General features: G+C 51.7%; 1 protein-coding gene across 1 annotated transcript; it reads left to right on the forward strand.

Annotated features, from left to right (window-relative positions):
• The first annotated feature begins 15,486 nt into the window (after positions 1–15,486).
• On the forward strand, positions 15,487–21,662 carry LOC100908570 (ral GTPase-activating protein subunit beta). The gene is made up of 13 exons (XM_018641340.1): positions 15,487–15,664; positions 15,772–15,911; positions 16,062–16,329; positions 16,432–16,671; positions 16,933–17,955; positions 18,084–18,389; positions 18,519–18,683; positions 18,852–19,673; positions 19,790–19,965; positions 20,075–20,363; positions 20,499–20,780; positions 20,918–21,224; positions 21,353–21,662. Exons 1-13 carry the CDS (start codon positions 15,487–15,489, stop codon positions 21,486–21,488), a joined length of 4,332 nt encoding a protein of 1,443 aa, XP_018496856.1. The 3' UTR covers positions 21,489–21,662.
• Positions 21,663–21,732: the final 70 nt, after the last annotated feature.

Below are 21,732 nucleotides of genomic sequence, written 5' to 3' on the forward strand. Positions count from 1 at the left end.
GATGTCTTCCGCACACGAAGCTCAGTCGATCAGCTTTCAATTACTCTCCAGCTGATCGGCACTTGACCGCCCAGGTTGACGGCAGCGGGACTGATCAGCGGAGACTAATTTCACGGAGCGAGCGCTCGAATTTTTTTTTGTCGTGTTGAGCTGGACAGATAGGTACGCATTCGCGCTTCTGGTTCTGCTTGCGTGTCTGCGGATCCTGCTTGAAATACTGAATTCGACGCGAGAACGCCAAAAAAGCTCTTATTGATACCCGCGAGGAAAAGTAGCACGACGAAGACTCATTTATTTGTTGTTGAACTTGTGAGGCCCCGATGGCGTTGCCACCGCCGCCGCTCCGAACGCCTTCTTAGATTTTCAATACGTAAATACAATGAGTCGATGGACGTCGGAACGGAGGTATTTCGACATGAACTCACGGTTTTCGACCGAATTCATTCCCGTTGCTGCTGCTTTAAACGCTACACTATTGGTGACGTCACCATTGCCCTTATGGCACTGAGTGAGTTCGATCCGTGATGCGGAGTCTGAGCGTGAATCCGCAGGTCTCCATCGTTGTAATCGCTCTGTGTGTTTAGACCAGAGGTTCTAGTTTTACGTTTCTGGACGCTTTCTGGAAATTCGGCCAAACCGTAAACCACTGCGCGAACGCCCGAGGGTTTACGTCATCCGCAGAATATCGCGCGAAATACGGGGTGCGAAACGACTCCCATGATTCATGTTTCACGCCATATCCACACTGGACTGAAATCCGTCATCGTCTTCCGGCTTGTTGCTCATCAGGCTCGCAATCCCATTCCACCTGTGAATTCCTGCCGGCAGGAGCTTCTGAGGTTGTTTCAGCTCCCGACCTTCATTTTTTTTTGGTCAAACCCGATTCGCCAGAGATGCCTAAGGTCATCGCGTATCGGCTGTCAGATAATGAGCCCTCGATGATCGACCGCGGGCGCGACGACATCGGCGCCGAAAGCAACTCTCAAAAGCTTAGCAGGTCGTCGAACGATCTCGTAACGACGGATGGCCAATGCTCGGCTCGGGCGACGAGGCGCAGCGAGCGATCTCATTGTTTGTACGAGAGTCGTTCCGAATACAGATATTCTCGCCGCCGCCCGTTCGAGACACGAGTTCAAAAGACACGAAGCATCCACATACATATTGAGAGGAGTTTTTACGCATCAGTAGAAACGAAAATTCTTCAATACTCCAGTACGAACGAACGAGCGAGCGAGCGAGGGCATTGTTGAGAATTTTTCGGCACACCGGCCGACCGGACAATTACTGAGGCCCCGGCCTCCGCTGCCTCCGCCGACGTGGTCCACTTCTGCCTCGGAGACTGCGTAGAAGAAGACTACGACTCATCAGGCGGCGACCTACGCGATCATTTCACCGAGTGGAGCCCACCGTGAATTTGCATTTGAATTCAAGCGGTCTTTCCTCGCTCTGCTACCTCAGAGGCGACGCCGACGATACCTCCCGGTTGTGAACGTTGGGTTCCGGAATTTACGGGGTGGGAAAATTCATTGGCTATGTCTCTTATGTGTACATTGATCGATATGTCCCGCGGCATTAGCTGTATATGTCCCGCGCTGTATTAGCCTAATCGAGTTCGACCTCCGATACTCCCGCGTGTCTCAATGGATCTTATCTAGTAGCCGCAACTGCCGCCGCCGTCCGTGTTCCAGCGGTGGGACAGGACCAGGTGCGAGATTGACGGGCGGGCAATCGAGAGAAAAAAAAAACGTTCGAGTTCAATCAGCGGGAAAGACACCGGCGGCGGGCGCCCCCCGATCTGAGTGAGTGAGTGACTAATGGAAAATCTTCCACAGCAGAAAAGGCGGCCTTCTCGCTTTTCAGTCGGTCGGACTGTCCGACAGGGACATCGACCCGTCGAAGCCATCTGGACTGGCTGTAATTGGCTCCGTTGCTGCGTCTTATCTACTGTGTGTGTGAGAGAGTGTTCGTGTGTTCCAGCGTCGGTCGGTGGGTCCGTCTTTACGTCTGACTGAGGTTTGTCGGGGTGTCCGTCCGAGCGAGCGTCCGTTCACTCGTCCTGTGGGTCCTCCGTCGGTTGGTTTGTTTGTCTCCCAGCGCTGTGCCAAAGCGAGTGTGGCGAATAACCGTGGCGAAACTGTATGCAGCACTTCAGGGGACAACGAAGACGCATACAGTTCGTCGCTAATGAACTTGGCTCTTCGATGTCGTCCCACTGCAGACACTGTTCGCGATGACGTCAACCGAGTTCTGCGGATCCCTTTATAGTTCGGTGACACTCATGGATCGTGGACAGCTGGAGGAACGGTGCTCGTCAGGGATCTCTTTCTCCCCAGCTTCCAGTAGGGTTCGGATCCGAGACAGACCAGGGTTTTCCTTACGAGTGGGTAGCCTTCCGGAGGTGTTAGGGATGACTCTGCCGAAGAGCCTTTCGTTCGTCCTGCGTCACCTCCGACTCCGAACAATGGCTTTCGGATGCAAACGCTCTGAAAGATTTAGCGGTTTCTTATACGTGTAGCAGCCCTCGACCCTAATCTCAGAAAACTCAGGTGATTTATTGGAGCGTCTGACAGGAAGGTCAGCGGAATTCATACAAATATTGTGTAACCGTCTCACTCGCTCCAACGTGCGGCGTACCTGTGGCGGCGCGCGAACGCATCCACCGGAATTCATTTGTAAAAAAGAGAATTATCGCCGGCGATTCAATTCTGGTTCCGCAGCCATCGGGATCTCATGCAAAAGTGATAAACTAATGACGACGTGAGCCTTCGAGCATGAAAAATCAGCCATTAGTCATTTTCTCGGCGACTATGTATAAACGTCGCCGATTCCCTTGCGTTTTTGCTCGGGATGACATGTAATTAAGCGTGCACCTTTCCTCCAATTTTAGCGGACTGGTGAATTCGATTTCTCGCCTTGCGCCACCAGGAGTCGCGTACTCGTTCGCTCATTTGACGGAGGAATCGAGTTATCGGATCGCGTTTTTGTTTACCCCGTATTCTTGTTTGGTTTCGGGTATTTCTGTTCGATCGTGTTATCCGTACTTTTCAATCTCGCGAGAGTAGAGAATTCGGGGAATCGGTTCAGAAGAATAATAATCAATTCTGACCGAAGGCTTCTGGGACGGGACGCAACGAACTTCGCTTCTGAATCTATCCCTCGACGATACTTCTTCCGAACCGCGGGCAGATTGGACGCTTCTAACGTTACTCGCAGCGAACGGTGCAAAAACTCTGTGAGAGAAAATTTGGAAATCACGCGACGGCAAAAACCGAAATCGATCGCGATTGATCTCGAGAGCGTCCAAGAGCTCGTTCGATTCAGGCCCAAGCTTTTATCTTTCTCAGATTGAGGAAACATCGAGGATAGCGGTGCGGAGTGATTCCCCACCCTCAGCCATAACTTCCATATCCGAAACTCCATCCTATTGAAGCTCTCCCCGAAGGTGCGTAATTTCCAGTGGGCTCTGCTGGTGCCCTGTGTTCCTAGACAGAGGTGCCAGCGCCAGAGAGCTCCCTCGATTTCCCTCCTCTGTATGGAACGAAGTTCATGCCTGGGTAGTTTCTCAATTCAGTGGGGTACGGGAGAGATAGGGACTCGATGAAACTCCGGGAGCATCGACAAAGAGTCATAATCCCTCTCGAGCGAATCATTCCGTTAGATCCGATTCGGAAGGGAACACTGATTATTATTAGAGAATGGGTTTCTCATTACGCCAAGTGAATGATCGGAGACCGGTCGCTCCTCGATTCGGATACTTTCGAAAACGTTGACTGATCATCCGTTTGAAGCAGAAATATCTGATTTCGGCTCGGGAAAGACCCGCGAAGAGCAGTTGGGGGTCCCGAGCGACCGTCCGCCGCTCGATCCGTGAGAAATGTTAACTGGCAGCAGGAAATAAAAAAAAGTTACGGAATCCGATGACTATTGTTCATTGTCAAACTTTTCTGGTCGCGACGTGGTCAAGGTTGTTTCTGCTATGTGATAGTCAGAGTGAAATGCCCGTAGATCGTCCCCCTCCGATTCGTCGATTTGCGCAGCTACAGCTGCTCATGAATTGGATACGATCGAGACGAGTAGTGTGTCTGTCGTTCGATCGACGGAAGGGCAAGCGAGGAAGGCAGGTAATGAGAAGGAACGACTTGCGAAGGTGCAGTACACGACTCGCTGGAAGCGTGCACCCACGACAAGGAGCAGGAGGCACGTAGCGTCTGCGTGCTCCGAAAGTACTTCCTACAGAAGGTCTCTTGTGAACTTTGCCCGAAAATAGGCCTGGACCCGTCAAGCACTCGACGGCTCAGACCTGAGGCACGTGACCCATCGGAGAGGTGGGAGCTCCGAATTCCTTTTTCTTATTTTTCAAAATTCGCTGTTGCGGTGATTAGATGTCGACAACATGCATACCGGCGCAGTTTCTAGTCTCGCCGTGCTCTCGGAACGAGACGATACTGAATGTCATCGAGTCGACAACGATGAGACAGCACACATGTGTAAGTTGCTGTCGACGGCTTCACATTCCCTTCATTGTATAATAACGAGAGGGCACATGTGTTCCCAATGAAACATATGGTCATTGTCCTAATCGTTCCTGTTCGCTGGAAGGATGTTATTATTGAAATAAATGTCAATGTTGATGGAGCATTCACCAGCTGAGCGCACGGCTCATGGTGTCGGACACTGCTCTCAAAACAATGGATGAAATTCTGGAATCAAGTGAGTTTTTCAACAAAAATTCAGTTTTCGTTTCTATTTTGTTTGAAGGGTCTCTTAGACAGAAACGACCCAGTTCAACAGTTCTGAGTTTTTCCAGATTGATAGATGCGAGTCCGTCAATCGAACGCACTTCAACGATTCAGCCGGATCGGAGACTATTATGGGATTATCCTCATTAAGAGTTCAATTTCCACCTCGACGCATTCAGAAAGGATTCTGGAGGAGACGTGTGCTTCTGTGAACTCATGACGGGCTTGTTGATGAAGCGCGGAACACGTAGTGCGGTTAACCGCAGGCTGGTGACAGGGCGAACGCGGAATATCGGTGCCTCTCAGGTAAATTCAAGAGAGCTCCGCGGATCGTGACGGAGCTGCCGACAACATCAAGAAGGTTCGCTCGCGTATCCCGCAAGGATTTAGCGAGTAGACCCAAATGATTTGTTTATCCTCCGCTGTGTATATGCGAACTCTGTGGGTCTTAAGGTCGCTTTAGCATTTGGCGCCTTCCGAGAAACAACGCTCAGAAAGAGATCGAGTTCCTGGGAACAAAGGTGTCATCATTACAACCACCACAGAGAATCATGATGATCTCTCTCGAAAGTATCACCCGGCGGAACGAAGTTGTTCCAGACCAGCAATCGGTCCTCCACAGAGTCTCGCGGCGATACGACGACAGCCGTGACTCGACGAGGTCTCGCGTTGTGGAAAGATGACGACGTCCTCTGATTTAAGAGCGCGGCATAGAGGATCGTTTCTGAGCGAAGGACATTCACGCATATGTCTCATAGTGCTGAGTTCCAAGCCGCCTTCGTCGAGTGTTACGCGCTCGCTTGTGAAAGCCATACAGGACCTCGTAATCGTCGACGACCGACGTCAACTCTCGGAATGAAAGGGTGGGACACCACAGAGACTACGCCGGGTTTTCAAGAGCGATTTCTCCGATGGTGCGCCGCAGGGTTTCTTCCACCTCCTACAACTCGAAGCGAGCTCTCGCGAGCTGTCGGTACCCGACCTTGGAGAAGGCAAATGAAACTTTTAAATTCCGCTGGACACGTTCGTGAAGCTCGAGGTGTATCGAGTGGAAACCTGCTGGAATTTTCAGAAGTGCACCAGGCCGAGCATATCTCTCGTTGGACAGCGAGGAAATTTACGGGGAAAGCCGACGTCCTATGTGCTCGACCATGCCCACGCCGGGGCATTGTCCCTGCCAAGAGCTCAATCCCATGAGGAAGGTCGAAGCGGCGATTCCAGAATGGTCTGGCTCGGGGCGAGTGCGGACGCGCGAAGAACGGTTATCGGACGAGAGTCCAGCCGGAGAGGGGAAATGAATACGATAAAGATAACCCCGGAAGCTATCGGTGCATATTTTCGTAGGAATCGAATCATAGATTGCCTCGGAACACAGAACATGGACGATAGAGTTATCAGCGGCAGCCGCTCGTGTCGATCATCATTAGATGCTTTTTGCTTACGCCAGCGTCTTCGCCCCATTTGTTCGCATGAATGAGATCATGAATAAATACAAGAAAAATCATCAATCTGTCGTCTGGGATGAATTCGCAGAGATGTATGTACATCGCCTCCATTTCGACTCCGAAGGCTCGATCGACGTTAAGCCGATAAGGGCACAGAATCCAATCGTCCGGTTTGCCGATCGATCTCAACCAGCTTGCGAATTAGTAGTATCACCGCCCCGGTAGGCGACATTTTTCCGATATCTTTTTCTCTGCGGATTTCTTCGATTGGATCCCACAGGGAGCCCATGCTTCTTTTAAAAACGGTCACTCGCAGATCAATCCGAAAGGGGGACCTCCTCCTGGGCAAGGCTGGTCAGCTCATTTATTAGCTGCAATCTAGTGGCTCACACCGTGTTTCACAATGATATCGATTCTAGACATTTTTTTGTGTCGGGACGGGGACATTAGGGTTGTACTTAGATGTATGAGGGATCACCAGAGGCAACCGGAGCAAGGAGAGAAGCGGGCGACGAACGATCAACGTCAATGAAGGGCAATGACAGAAAATGTCGAATTGCTTGGAGTCGAGGGCTTGTCACACGGAAATTAGCATCGATTTCGACATTATGCAGATCCTCTCCGATTCCGTATTCGGATCTCACCGGAGTGACTATCGGTTAGACTTTGGCCACCGGCAGGGAGGCATACATTGAGTACGAACGAAAAGGAAAAATACAATGTCGTTTCCTTTCCCTAAGGTAATGGTCGCTCTGTGGAACCTATCCGTCTGAAGGTTGACTTGCATGCATGCGTCTCACTCAGGAGCAGCGAGACGTCGGGTGACTGACCTAGCAGCGCCAATGAGTAGCCTCGGAAACGCGCGAAAAGATAAGGATACAATCACTATCGTTCTACCTATGTTCCAAGTTATCCGCATCCCCTGACATCCCGCGAATGACCTATCGCATGGATACATGTATTAGCGCGCAAGGGAAAGCGAGAGTCAAGATCGGTCTCCGAAGTCTTGGACGCCCGGCGTGCTCCCCTGAGCCGCGGCAGTTTGCGTCGCCGGCGTGGCGAAATATGCTGTCTCCTTTGTCTGAAAAAAAATCCGCAGAAGTGTCCTTCCCCGACCCGAGGGAGTTCGGAGCTGGTCTCATCTGAGCACCAGCGGATTTTGATGAAGTTTATTTGTGACCGACGCATCGATCCCCGCTGTAGTACATGCAATGCGGCTCGGATGGAGATCGGGTTCACGAAGGACTCGACTCGTACAGTAGTTGGGCCGAGACGGAATTCGCGGTCGCTCTAGAATCGACTGGAACGTCTGAGCCTCGATCGAAGATGATCCGATCCATGATCCCTCGGTTTCTGTTATATTCGGGCACCGGTTTCGAATGAATGGTATACATAAATAACTAGATAGCAGACGTTCCTCGGAGAACGGAAGATAATCCCTGGGACCCAATAAGACTGAACTCTGGGTTACGTTTCGAGGGCATGCGGGCGGGCTGGTCAGAAATAAACTGGTTCAGATAAGACAGCCTCTCTCCCGACCAAAAACGTGTTTACGTATAAATCGGTCGACCTTGACTCTGTTGCGAATGATATCTGCTCGCGAGATTCCCTCTTCCGTCCGCTGCCTCGATCCGAAACACAAATACGATTCACTGGCCCCAGGCAGCCACCTGAACCAGCAGGATGAAGTTTGCGGCCGCCCTTTCAAGAATGAAGGCTCTCGGAGCGACCGAGCGGAGAAAGTGCATTCCCTGATTCCCCCTCGAGCACATCTCCAGGCTTCTGGCATGGGGTTCGCGGCTGAGAGCGGCTCCGGATCGACTGAACCTTTGTGCGAGAGCCCGTGTCCGCAAGGGGGATAAAACTTCGTTCGGATTAAGCACCGACCGCGGCAGCGACGAACGAAAAGGTCTGCAAGTTCTCCGAGGTGAGAATCGCGAAGCAAAAAGTGACTTGGACAGCTTGAAGCAAAACAGCATAGCACGAGAATTCCTGAGCACTATCTGTCTTACCAAGCGACAGGACTCAGCCTCTGCAGACCACCACCGCCACTGCCGAGCTGGGACCGCTTCCAGCCGGCTACGAGTCGTGGGCTTGAGATAGCCGGGTACGGGGGTACGACAGCAAACATTATCATGGCATTTACATCACATTAAGGTCGGCGACGACACCCTGAACATCTGTTGGAGCTACATCATGGTGAGTTTGATTCCCGAACGCATCGAATGTCTTAGTAATCGTGCTCTAAGCCTGTGAACGGGGGCCATCTGTTGGTCTTTGCATTCCACATGGAACCGAGCTCATCATCGAGGGGGAGAAGCGCTTCTAGTCCATTCGATTAGGGTCAGAGAAAATGACTCTCTCGATTACCCTCTGGTTCTGGCGCCGCTCTCATCGTCGAATTTCGCAGCGTATCGATCGAACTAGAGTAGAGATCCGATCATATCCGTCGTTCCTTAAGGGAGGCATCGAGCTCCCAATCGTTCTATTATTGATACGAGACATACGAACAATCCACTCCGACGCTCCTCCGGTCTCGGGGACGAATGCGATTCCGGCAGCTCCGACCGGTTGTGCATATCCGACTCCATTTATTGTGACAGGAATTACCCCGAAACCGCGAGCTGTAGGATCCTTGAGGTGGAAGTTCGCGTGTCGCGAACGTCATACGGGGCGTCTACGAAGGAGGGGTCGCGCGGAAAGTGCTGAGGTCTGACGAGAATTGTGTCGTCTTCCACGCGGGTAATAGCTCGTCTGGAGAGACCTCACTAACAGTCGGACGAGAGCGGAAGACTCGAGCGCTCTAACCACTCGAGCGCGGAATCAACCGAATAGGCGGCAGACCGCGCTCAGGTGGAACTTTCAAGTGTCGGACGGGAGCCGGGGAAAAAAGTTTCACGGATGTCGAACAATGGGAATTCGCCAGAGTTCGTAAGCGATGTTAAAGTAGGCGAGCCGTCGAACGACGGTGCAGGGGACGTGCGTTGCAACGTATCTACTCTGCGAGTATCCTCCTCTGGATCTGGGAGTTAATTCACCATCGTGCCCGAGAGTGGAATCGGTTGACATACATGGGGGGTTAATGCGCTCCTGCCGGCCTCTGCCGTGATCGAACAACATCGATCTGAATTGTCGATGCATCGACAACTTCGTGCGACTGCATCGAGCGCACGATTTCCCGCGAGCTCTTCCCGGGAGCCGTTTTGGACTTTCTGCTGCGTCCTTTTCCCCACGGCATGGAGATTGCAGAGAACCCAGAGAGGGATCGGGCATTGAGCATGGAGCATTGGAGACCAGAACGTCGATGACATGCGTGTTCGATAAAATCGATCAGAGTCATCGAAAGCTCTCCCCAAGGCTACGAGATTCAGATTGTGGAACGGTAGGCCAGACGATTCCTGCAACTTCATGAGGAACGCCATCGCGGCTCGTCAGAGCTCGTTCGATCTCTCCGCTACCCATTAGTACGCGGTGCGCGGAACGGATAGCGGTAATATAAGATTTGGCGTCTCTACTTGCCGCTTGATCGTCTGTCCGCGTCATCTGGAACCTACGTGACCTGAACGAGAACGGTTGAGGCAATCACCGTGCAGGGAGCGTGTTGCACGCAGGGCAATGGCACGTTCTGTGTCTGATGGCGGAAACTAATTTTTTGGGAACGTGTGTTCCAGTCTCGGCAGTGCTGCTGGAGCGGATTCGGTGGGATTTTCTCGCTCGCCCCGACACGAACTGAGGAAATGTCGCTGACTTGTGGTTCTTTGTCGAGAAACTCTGGCTCGGACCATGTCAAGGCACAAAGTCTCCGTTTTACCGCGCGAGTGTTAGCTACTGTCAGAAGCTGTTGCTCGGACGCATACATATTTCCTTCTCAAAAAAAAACAATCAGTCACGCCATGAAAGAAGAGAAACCGACGGAATTCAGGACGCTAGCGGCTATTGCCTCGCTGCGGCTACCGCAGTTTTTTCCTTCTTTCTCTCGTGACGATGCGGCTGAGACGGCCCCACTAACCCATAACGAATACTTTCTATGACTGTGATTCGCACATGCAGTTATAAATTAAGTGGACGGACCTCTTTCCAAAAGATACTGTGGATCCGTTTCAAAAGAGACTCCTACGTTCGAACGATCGAAAGTAGCCCCATCGTTGGCATCGAATTAATGATTCAGAGGAGAGAACTATAAGGGATACGCACCCGCAGCTATGACTCGGATCTCAGGATACGAACGAAAAGAACGTTCAAATCCGATCTACGAGGATCTACCGAGACCCGATTGATCGTCATCCTCATGGTGTCCCCTTGGGTGATCTGATTAATTATAGAACTATCAGGACGATCGCTTAATTTCTTATTAAAAGCTAAGCGATGGTCGTTCAGGATGCTCTTCTGAGAATCATTTCAATCAAAAGAGATACCGAATGCGCGGACCGCGGCAAGAGACAACAAAAAAGGGTAATCGGGACTGAGCTCCCCAATCCGGCGAATAGCCAATCAGGAACATTGGATGAATGCTAACCGTTTCCCCCCAAATGTTCTCCCCGCCGCAAGAGAGCTACGCCGGAAAGATGCGAAAGCCTGCGCGCATTCGATTTCTTAGTAGACGACGCAGATGCCGTAATGTCTAATGATGAACTCCCAAGATGCTAAGTCGATGTTGACCATGACGAAAAAGTAAAACAAATTGAAATTTCTGCTGCTCGCTGCCTTTTAATGAATCGCTGCTCCTACCGCGCTGCCGTCTGACTGAATGGCGACTGGCACGGAAAGAATCGAGGGGAACGAGAAACGAAAACCTAAAATCCGAAATTGTTTCGAAGGGAAAACCTGTTTCTGCTGGGGGCATCTTCTGCGTTAGTCTCTGGCAAGCGGCGCTCGCACCAGGCGTTTGCCACCAGGTGACATCCGCAAACTTCGTGGACACCCAGCGGCAGTTCGCGGTACCTGACGAAGACTCACGGTCTCATTAGAGGCCCCACGAACAGTTTGCTGCAGTTTTTCCTCATATAATGCTCTTTCATTAGATGCTCGCTGTCTTCTTGACAGTTACTGGCTCTCTTGTCGGACGATACTTCTTCTCCTTCGTCTTTTCGAGTTTCAACCGCTGAGAATTCCGCTGCCAGGCTCGACAAGAACCGCTCCGACTTAGCATAATGTTACACGGAACTGACAGCGCCGGAGTCTCGTGATACGCCGGAGTTTTCCCTGATGCTTTCGAGCTCTGATTTCAGCTTTGTTAGTCCCGAAAGAGTTCATTTCGTGTCACCGTAAGTCAGGATCTCGATTGCATGGGACGCATTCGCCACTCGCGTCATGAGAACAATGACCTTGAGAAACCATCGCCGAACCGTTCCTCGATGTTCGATTCTGCTGCTGCTGCCATCGTCCGGACTCCTCCTCACTTTCTCCACCGCGCGAATCAACCGGTGGTCGCCACCGCTGTCAGAAGCTCGTGCTTTGCACGCACGGGTGTGGAAAGTCGAAGGCGACATATCGTGGTCGGTGTCGCTGACGCTGTCTACGGATTTTATGACGTACAAGCGGACAGACACATATTCTACGGAACTTACGGGCGAGCGATCGGTAAACTAACCGAGTCGTCCTGACCCAGGCTTCTCATCTTGTTCGTCCGCGGATCTTTATGATTTTTCTCTCCTGCGGGATCAGCTCCGTGGTGGGTCTTCACGAAACTGACTGAGGTCACTTCTTCATGACTTACTCACTCCGTTGGAAGTAAAGGTATTTCGTTGTGCGGATCCAGATTCGATGACTATCCCTCTCCCTAGTCATCTGGCTGCTGAAATACTCGGGACGTGAGCGGACATGGGTCATAGCGCTGGAAGGTCTCCCGGAGTTTAAGGCTCTAGGAAAGCTTTGCTCTTCCAGTGATTCGGATTGCTTGCGGACTTTGACTTTCCCAGACGGAATTAATAAGGCTCATCACTCCTTGCAATCACGTTTCCATCGTGGTGCCGAATAAACGAGGATACACTGTACATGCAGTCATGAGTTCATGAGTAGAAGACGAAGTCCAATTCAAATATTTACACAGGCGAAAAGAGACTGAGCTTTCGAGCGCACGAGTGTTTTTCCCGATCTCGGACGCATTCAAATCGTCGTGTTTGCCTTTTCCCACTCCAGGAGCGACTGCCGTTGGATCGGAGCGGACGCATCGAGGGAGGAGGAATAGGAAGCGGACAAGATCCAAGCCACGTGAGGAACACAATAGCAGCAGCCATCCGAGAGCCCTGGCTTATACGGACCTCTTCGCCGAGGGAAAAAGAACTGACTGCTTTGAGCCACGTCCCTAAACAGCCATGGAGGCAACGACTCTAGGTACTCGACCTAATCCAGAAAGCTGTTACGGATGAATTCCCCGAAATATGCCAGGAGATCGGAGAGCGATATGTGAGTGATTCGATCTATCTGAGAGCCCGCTGGCCACAGACGATTGCTACCACGGTAAGAAGTTTCGTCTCTTTGTCACAAGGGATCGAGCTCCGAGACAGACGCCCCCGTGCACCGCGCCTGTCACCTCTTGCGGGTCACGCGGTCGAATCTCTGGTTTCTGACACAAATGTCGTCGTCTGATTCGCGAGCTGCGGATGGGTCGGAGATGCTGCCAGTAGTCGAGAAGCGACAAGTGCGGTGCTCAGTTGAGCTGCTGAGGTCGTGCGAGTAGATCACTTAAGCACCGTTGTCGACATGTGGGGAATGTAGGACTGCAAGTGAATTTGTTAAGCAGTGCCCGCTTGAGGGGACGAGCGAGCGAATGGAGCTCCTCAAATTCAGACCCTCGTCAGAGGAATCGCGAATACCATAGAACTGCTTTTGGTCGATCAAACGAACCGCTGGACTATTTCATAAGAAGGCAGATCTTGTTTACTCGCAACAGGTTGGCACCATCGACCGGAATTCGCGGAAGTTCTGCATTAGCTCGCCGAATCACTGAGACGGACGGAAATCCTGAAGTTGAGGCTCGAAGCTCATTGAAATTGAACACGCATGCAATGATCGGCATTCGAACGAGGATCGGTTGTGCTACCGATCGTTTGCGGCGAACCCCCGCAAACACTTGCGAACAGTAACTCACTTCAGAGAATAAGTACTGTACCTTTGAAGTACCTAATTAGCCAGAAAAACTGACAGGCAATTCGCCGCGCCACACACAATGGCCATGTTTTCACAATCTGAGTGAATGTGCTAAAGACTCCTAAGAAAACTTCGGAAGGAAAGGAAAACACAGAGTTCCAGATGAGTCGGAAATGCGGAAAGCTTCAGCTCATGCGAGCGTTCCCGAAATCAGCAAACGTATACCGGTTGAGCGTCTGATCAGATGAGTTTCAAGAAAATCGGAGACCTCGTGAAAAGCCCCCCGTGGTTCTGAATGAGACTGAAAAAATTTTGAGAAAATCTTCCTTCCAATTATTATGATTAGGGAATTAGGAATATCGGGGGGCAATAGTCTCATTAGCGAGCCTTGTCTGAAGAGCTGATTGCGCCGTTCCCGGAGACGACAGTATTGCGAATTCAGGCCTTGAGAGCGCACTGATTGTCGCTCAGAACACCGGAACCGAAGATTCCCACGGGAGCCAGGCGTTGACGCGAGTCACTTTTCAAATCATACTTACGTCAGGTTTCACGAGAAAGGAGAATAGGGGAAGCGCTTGTGGAAACGTTAGCTAATTAGGATAGCGGAGTGCTCCGGATAATTTGCTCCCAGGAAGGCGCCTCGCGGCGAGCTCGCTCTGTCTCGGCATTCTCCGCTGTTTCAGGGACCTATCATACGGTGACTGTGAGGAGGGGAAACTCACTGTCAACGTCCCTCTTTATGCGTAGCCCAGCCCCGTCGGACCCTGTGTACCGTCGGACTCCTTGCGGCTCCCTCGGCGCTAAAGGCCTCCCCGTGAACGCTCGGTGTCCGGAGCGGCGTAGCACAGATGTCAACATGGTGATGATGTTTTGAAGTCTACGGCAAGCGGAAAAAAGTTCAGCTGAAATGGATATCGTGATTGTATGATGAGGTTTCGATGCACAACAGGTAGGTTATCACCGAGTCGAGTCCTGCGAGGGAGGAACAGGCCGTCAGGTGCAAGGAGCGTGCGAGGACGTCGATGTGTTGTCTTGGCCCACTTAGAGACGCCCATAAGGGTCCAAATCAGCTGTGGATTCAGAACTCCGAGCCCGGAGGACACGAGCCAGTCTCGCAACGGGTTCTTCTCCCCTGAAAGACTCGGACGTTGTACCGCGGTCAAATAGACTCCGTCAGGAAATCGAAGAGTTCAGAACGCACAGCACTCACCTGTCTTCAATTTGACAGCTGGGTGAAACGCCGAGGCTGCCGTCATGTCCGTGGCGAAGTGGGAACGACGACGACCCATGAGTCCTCCGGTTCGCTCCATCCCCGCGAGGGGCGGATAAATTTTTCCTGGATAGGAAAGCTAGAATATGAGCTAGATACTGATCGGGAGATCATCTCCCGTTATTGACGGGACGTTAAGTCGCTCATCTTACAGGCATTCGATTTCTCAGAAAAGCAGAGCGCTCGAGTTGAATTTTTAGGAACGAGGTGGAAATTTCCGGGAGTTCACTTTCGCACTATTGTGTGGGAATTCACGTGATATCACGGCCTGTTGAGCGCGAACCGCTATGAACCGACGCACGAAAGTCAAGTCAGTGGACACCCGTCTTTCTGTAGCCAAGGGCAGGGCTCTCATTGTGCTCAGCTACCGGGATTCTTCTAGTACAAAGCGAACATTTGTTCGCAGGAAGAACCTCTAGCCAGCTGGTCAAGAAGCTGTTACGGCTTGTACGGAGCATCCCGCCGTATCAGGAGCGGACCATATAGCCCCAGATTGGCTTGAAATCCGATAGTCCGGAATCCGAAGAGATCGATTACTGCGATTCGGCTGAATTCGCGACTCTGCGGAGGAACAAACCCGATGGAGCTTTTCCGCGGATCTTCTTGCGGCTCAAATCCCCCCTCTCGAATCCCGGAGGCCATAGAACGGATTCCGGCGGACGGAGTGTTCGAAGTCCTGCCGAACTTAGAAATGAATCGGCGGATTTTGTTTACGTGTGACTGGTTTGCCTGATAGGCCGGAATTTTCGACAATTCTGCGTCGGCTGGCTCAATCAGCTTCTCTGAGGGTCAAAACTCCGAGCGTGTTCCTTAATATACCTGACGCCCATAAAGCTTTGAAGAGGTAATGAAGTTCGTTCAGCGCCAAATCGATTCATCGTTCGCGCTGATTACCTAAACGAAGTTCATTTTCTCCTTCCGACAGCGTGAGCTCCCTAGAAACATGTATTCGGAATGGAGCGAGATCCAGGTAGCCGAGGAGGCTCGACAGAGGTCCTCTTCCGTTCTGGCGAAGTTCCCAAGTGCCTCCAGCGGGGCTGTGGTCGAGGCCGTAGTCCAGTCTCTGGCGCATTCCCTTGGTCTGAGTTCGGGCACTCCCGAAGTCAGCAACCTCCACACTGGTAAGACGTCGAATCGAATAACTTCCCTCGATACGGAAGGAGCTTATATTCGTCGGGAAGAAACGCTTTCAGACGGCAATAGAAACATCTGGAATTCATCGTTTCAGATGTCGAAGTCAACTGGTGTATGGAGGTGATGTGTCACGGTCTCAACCTTTCCTTGAAGGAGAAGGAGCATGAAGCAATCAAAAACTGTGTTCATGTATATTGTGAATGGCTCGTTGCGCTCATACCCGACGAAGCAAAGGTAATCCTTGAATCCGGTCTTTCATTTCATCGGAGCGGCGAAACCGAGTGTCTGAGCGGATAGGGACACGACCAGCTGACGAAGGTCCAATGACTCGAGCGATGAAGGACTACAGAGGAAAGGATATAATGATGATTCCTTGTCGAGCAGATTTGTGTGCCTCGACCCGTCATCTTGGGAGCGAACCAGTATTCACGGAGGATCCTCTGGCATCTCTACAATCTATTCTCGCCGAGGACCCAGGAGCAGGTGACGTCGGATGTCGCGTCCCGTCAAGCGCTCCTCTGCCATCGGGTGCTTCGAAGGGTGCAATTCATAGCCACGAAAAGTCCGATCCTAGAGCAGGAAACCTGGCAGGAAATCCTTTCATTCCTCCTTGCGATCAACGATGTTATGCTTTCGGATCGACAGTGTAAAGGTGAACCAACAAAAGTCGTGTGGAAGAAAAATCATCAGACGCCAGAACTTGAGGCCGTTGAGAGCAGAATGTGCTCGATCATAATTTTTGTTCTCTTCGCAGACGCGGACACCGAGGCGCATTTGTGCGAACGTCTCCTGGGTGTCTTGTTTCAAGTGTGGTTGATGGCCTGCCATCGATCAAGCTTCCCGTCCCCGTCATTCTGGAAAACGCTACAAGGCCTTTGTCTACGTTGGAGACATCGACAGATTCTGATCGACCAATGGCGAAAGATCCAACTGATCATGACCGGCAAACTATGCCGTGAAATCCTCGACAGTGAATACCCTCAAGTCAAAATCGGTTGGTATCCCCCGCGGTATAGTTTTCAATCGTACAGTTTTGAGTTGGTCGGTCTCATTGGTCGAGAATTGCGAGCGTTGCCATTTGAAGAAATATACCCAGCCCAGAGGAGAAGAGAAGATCCCGATAGATACTCCTATTGTATTCCGTGTTCCGTAATCCGCATCATTATACTATTATCAATTTATTATCTCTTGTTAGACATTAATGAATATAGTCGCGAATGATGTGATATTATTGCTATATTCCCCCATTTCGCAGAGGATGGTGACAAGGAATATCCGTTGGTGCCGACCGATATGAGCGGCGAGCGTCTTGGACAATCTTGGTATCGCATGTTGCACACTCTCGGGGATCTCTCCCAGCTGGCGAAGGACCAGGGTTCCGTGAACGGCACCTTGACGCACCTGAGTCAGGAGCTCCACGAGAACGAAGCACAGATTTTCTACCGGACGATGGCTTCGATATCGTCCTACGTCGACGTGTGGCTGGGACGGTATTCGGAAGAGAACGCGTACAGATTACTTCTCCCAGCGAGCCAGAGCGCCAACTCGTCGATGTCGTCGTCGACGAATCTCTCAGCCGGACCTCCCACCCCACCTACGCTACGGAAGAACAAACAGAAAGCTGGTCAGAAACTCCACATTCCACAACTCATCCAACACAAGACTCCCTCGACCGTTTCTCCCGTCGTCACTCCGACCGGAGCCGTCCAGACCCCCACCTTTCCCGTTGAAAAACCCACCGAACGCTTCAATACGGGATTGAACGTCACCCGACGTCTGACTCTTCACCCGAAACGGCCAACCGTGAACTCGCTCCTGCATCTCTACGGTCATTGGCTTTTCGAGTCGTCGTACGTCCAGGCGTCGGACGGCGAGAGCTCGTTTCTCGACTCGGAGACCGAGTCCATTCAAAGTCAGTCGAGTCAACACGATCCCTCTGCGAAATCGTTCTCGGACAGCGACTCGATGTCGGACTCCCATCTGGGTCTGTCGCCGAGCTGGTCGTTCGAATGGGGACAAGCCGAGGCCTTAGGAACATTGTGTAAAATTTTCAGCTCAAAAGCTTCCGACGAAGGGCTGCTGAGCGTGTATTTAGCTAGATTCTTCATAGCGTTGAAACACGCACTGAGTTCGCAGCTGCCCCAAGAAGCCCCGAGTATTGTGACGTGCAGCGTGGTGGCGCATTCAGCGGATCTCTTCAAGTGCGATCTAGAGAGCGCGGCTCTCCTGGTGCCGAGTTTCGTCAGCGCCATCGAGAACGTCCTCATGCCGCCCCAAGGTAGGCCTAGTCGATTTCCGTTTTCGATGTCATTCTCTTCGATTCCTCGACGACCCGATCCATTCGTCTTGAGCCCCAGATCAAAGCTGATTACAATTACTAGAGAGGACTTCTTATTTCCCTTCCAGTTCGCTCAAGTTCTGCACACCTGCCCACGAGTCCAGTCCCTGAGAACCTTCTGCACAATTCCGCCATTTCTATTCTTCAGAGTTTGCTACCGTTGACTGTGCATAGCAGCTCGCTACAAATTCGCGATCAAAACAACAGACTTGTGTCGTTATCTTGTTTCCGAGCTCGACTCCTCCGCCTCCTTGTGAATTCGCTGACCCACGAGCTGGACTCGTTGAATACGCAAACCCTTCTACATAGCCTCATGTGTGCCGTTCTCGATCAGGTCGAATACGACAGCAGCATAGCCGCCAACCCGCCACCAGGTGAGTAGCTTGCCTGATAATTATTCGAGAGACCAGCCCACTGATTTCCCGTTGCACTCGGGAAGGATTCGGCAGGAACCGCGGGGGCTGGGAGAAGACCTGTTCTCATCGAAGATGTCATTGCAGAAGGCAGCATCAAGGACGACGCCGTATTCCAGGACAACCATCTTCTTTTCGTAGCCATTAAATCCGTCTGTCAAAATCTGACGTCTTCTTGGAAAAACGACACCTCGATCGTTCTCACTGCGCTCGAGGTGCTAACGGTTTTCGCGAGACTGCACATCACGGATTTCGGTGAGTCAGGAATCTATGCGCGATATGCCAAGACTCTCATCTTCAAGGCAGAAGATATTCGAAGAAAAATATAAAGGAGAAGAAAATGTGAAAATTTAATGTTTCTTAAGCGCGAAATGGTCACATAACATTTATAGTATTGAAGATGTTTTTTTCGATGTTTTTCAGCAAACCACAATTATCGCGAGTATCGGCAGTGCGTGGGTTGGCTTTGCGATCTGATTGTGTGGCAGAGCCATCGACCTGCCAAAGATCATTCTAAGGAACTGCATTCTACGATCGTCGCCGCATTCGGCTGTCTCACCGTCTGGCTGGCCGAACACGCGGGACTCTTCTGCGATCAGGACACGATACACACAGTTATGGAAGTCATCGAACTGGGTATATCGGGCAGCAAAAGTCAGGCCAAATCAACAGACATTCCACAGCTCAAACAAAACAAAGAACGGAAACCGCTTTCGAAAAGAGTCCTGCAAGCTGCCGAGGCGGTTCTGTCCGCCTTGATGGACCACGTGGGTTACTTCCCCAACGCAGCAGGACCCGAGTGTCCGGTGAGTTCGCTGCTCGACGAGCAGGCATTGCTCAAGGACCGGCCGAGCGCCAAGTTCCGTTACTTCTACACGCAGAGCCACGCGCTGATCGGTGTGCTCGAGGACCCGATCCACGCCCCGCCCACGAGCAATCCATCGTTGACGCTCCTCGTCCGTGCCCCTTTTGGACGGCACGTCTGGGCGATGCAGCTGAGCAACGTTCCACAGAGTAAACTGTCGCTCCTCAACCAAGCCCCCGCTCAACACCGGGGTCCTGCGCTGTTTCCGATGGTGCTACCTCGGTATCAACTCAGCTTGCCGAATAAGGATCAGCTGGCGAGCCTTCAGAAGAAATTGCCAGCCTATTTCCCTCCGAAAACTGCCGAGATCCCTCCGTGTGATATCGAGAAAACTATCATACCCGATCCATGGAACATGCCGGACAACACGATCAGCAGCAGTGAGTACCGGATCGGCCATGTGATTCTGCTTCCTCTCTCTCTGAACTTCTGCCCCAACGGATTCGTCTCCGATTCGTACCCCGGCGGAGAGAGCTCAATCAAAATTTCGTTGCAGATTTGTTGAGCATGGTCGAATCGCAAACGAAACTCGAGGCTTCCTGTAGACGCGAAGCGCTCCAGAGACCCACCAATAGGCCTTGCCGACCCCCGTCGAATCAGACATCATTCCAGACGGCGCGACTCTTCCTCATGCACTTCGGATTCTTGGCTCCGCACGAGGGATCGGTCAAGGTGAGCTATTGGCGTTCCCCGGCTTCCGCACATTCCGAATTCAATGTTGTGGGGACTCTCGATTTCGAATCGAATCTAGAGCGCAAACTGACCAAGAAACGGCTTTCAGCCTTCACAATCACTGCTCCCGATGCCGAATAGCGACGAGCTCTCGAAACAACTGATGTCTCTCGATCAGCTGTCTGCGCGGACTGCTGACACCGTCCACATATTCTACATGAAGCGGGGTCAAACAGAGGCAAGGGAGATTCTGGAAAACGCCAAAAGTTCAAGTCGGGTGCATCCGCTCTACTTGGAATTCCTCCGAGCTCTGGGCTGGCCGGTCGACGTGGTCATGCACATAGGATGGACGGGGAACTTCGAAACCTCCTGGAAAATCTCGGGTGATATGGACTTGCGTAAGTCTCCTCTCTTAAGGAAGTCATGTCCCGAAATTGTGACCTCCGACAAAAATTCTGTCATTCTATCGGTGGATAGGGGGAGAATTCTTGATGGTTCTAGATTCGTTGTGTATGACAACGTTATGGTTGCAGTTGATCTTCCTTCGAATCATGGCGGCTCGCTGTATGACGGCACGCATCAAGTTCTCTACTGGGCGGATGTGCTTTCGGAGATGGCTTTCGTCGTACCCACACACCGAGAAGGCTCGCGGAGACCGTCGACTTCATCCCTGGATAAAACTCCATCCCCGCCGAAGGAAAGCTCCGAAGGCAAAACGCCCCCTGAGAAACCGCCAAGGTCCAACATGACGTTGAATCTCGACAAGTCCAAATCAGCCCCCCGATCCATCGTCCCCTCGACATTCGAGGTTAAAGGTCAGTCCCAGCTTAACGCCGTCCCTACCGACATTTGCGGGAAACGTCCACATCGGACGTGTCGGAATTCCACAGGATAATAATTATTGTGGGACTGGGTGAGCCTCCATTCTGAAGAACTCCGATTGCGGTTTCAGTTATGGTTGTCTGGTTGGAGAGCTTCGAAGACCACAGCAAATTCCCACTGGATCAGCTGCTTCCCTTCACCGACACGGGAATGTCGAACTCTCAGAGAACGACGGACGTTCTGATTATCTTCGTCACCTTGCTTCAGAGCGGTTTGTTCCGTCTCAAGGTCGAAAGCAAAGCCGCGAATCGAGCGAATACTTCGCTGATCCCCGCGCTCGACGGTCTGATCGTCAGTCGTCGCACTTTGGGAAGCGTCGTCCGCAATATCGCGCTGAATCTCTGCAGGAGGAGACGTCTAGATGCTGACCCCGAGTCGTGAGTCCCTCTTCTCCGCGCCTTCCGAAAACGAAAATAGATTTAAGAGCATCGTCGGAGATTATTCCGCCGAGTCTTCCGATTCAGCTAGGAATTAATGTCCATGTTCCTTCCTCCCTCTCCCTCAGATGTCCAGCACCACACGTGAAGCGACGCGCCAAGATCCAGGAGATCGGCACAAAATTCAGCGAGGAACTTCCTTCGGCGGAGTTCTACTCATCGCTTTTCGAACGCCATCAGACAGCCGCGGTGGAGACTTCGTGATTCTAGAACATTCCTGTGAAGGTGTTATCTTAGAGAAATTCTCTTTTCAGAGGCCGAGCCTCAGGGTCACGCCGTGCGTGCCAAAGTACTTACGTGTTGTTGACGTGAGAACAATGCAATCTTGAACAAAGTAGATGCGAACGACGCGCTCCAGTGAATAATGTCACAAGATATGATGAGAAAAAAATGTACGTGCAATATGGGAAACAGGAAAAGCAATTATTATTCCGCGAGAATGAGGTGC

Source organism: Galendromus occidentalis, unplaced genomic scaffold (assembly GCF_000255335.2).
Source record: "Galendromus occidentalis unplaced genomic scaffold, Mocc_1.1 scf7180000077529, whole genome shotgun sequence".
NCBI classification, from domain to species: domain Eukaryota; kingdom Metazoa; phylum Arthropoda; class Arachnida; order Mesostigmata; family Phytoseiidae; genus Galendromus; species Galendromus occidentalis.

Bases quoted from the DNA above. Each gene is read 5' to 3' on its own strand.
- LOC100908570 (XM_018641340.1), top strand. From the start codon at position 15,487: ATGTATTCGGAATGGAGCGAGATCCAGGTAGCCGAGGAGGCTCGACAG. The intron at 16,330-16,431 runs GTGAACCAACAA...TTCTCTTCGCAG, and splicing joins TTCGGATCGACAGTGTAAAG to ACGCGGACACCGAGGCGCAT. The intron at 19,966-20,074 runs GTGAGCTATTGG...AACGGCTTTCAG, and splicing joins CGCACGAGGGATCGGTCAAG to CCTTCACAATCACTGCTCCC.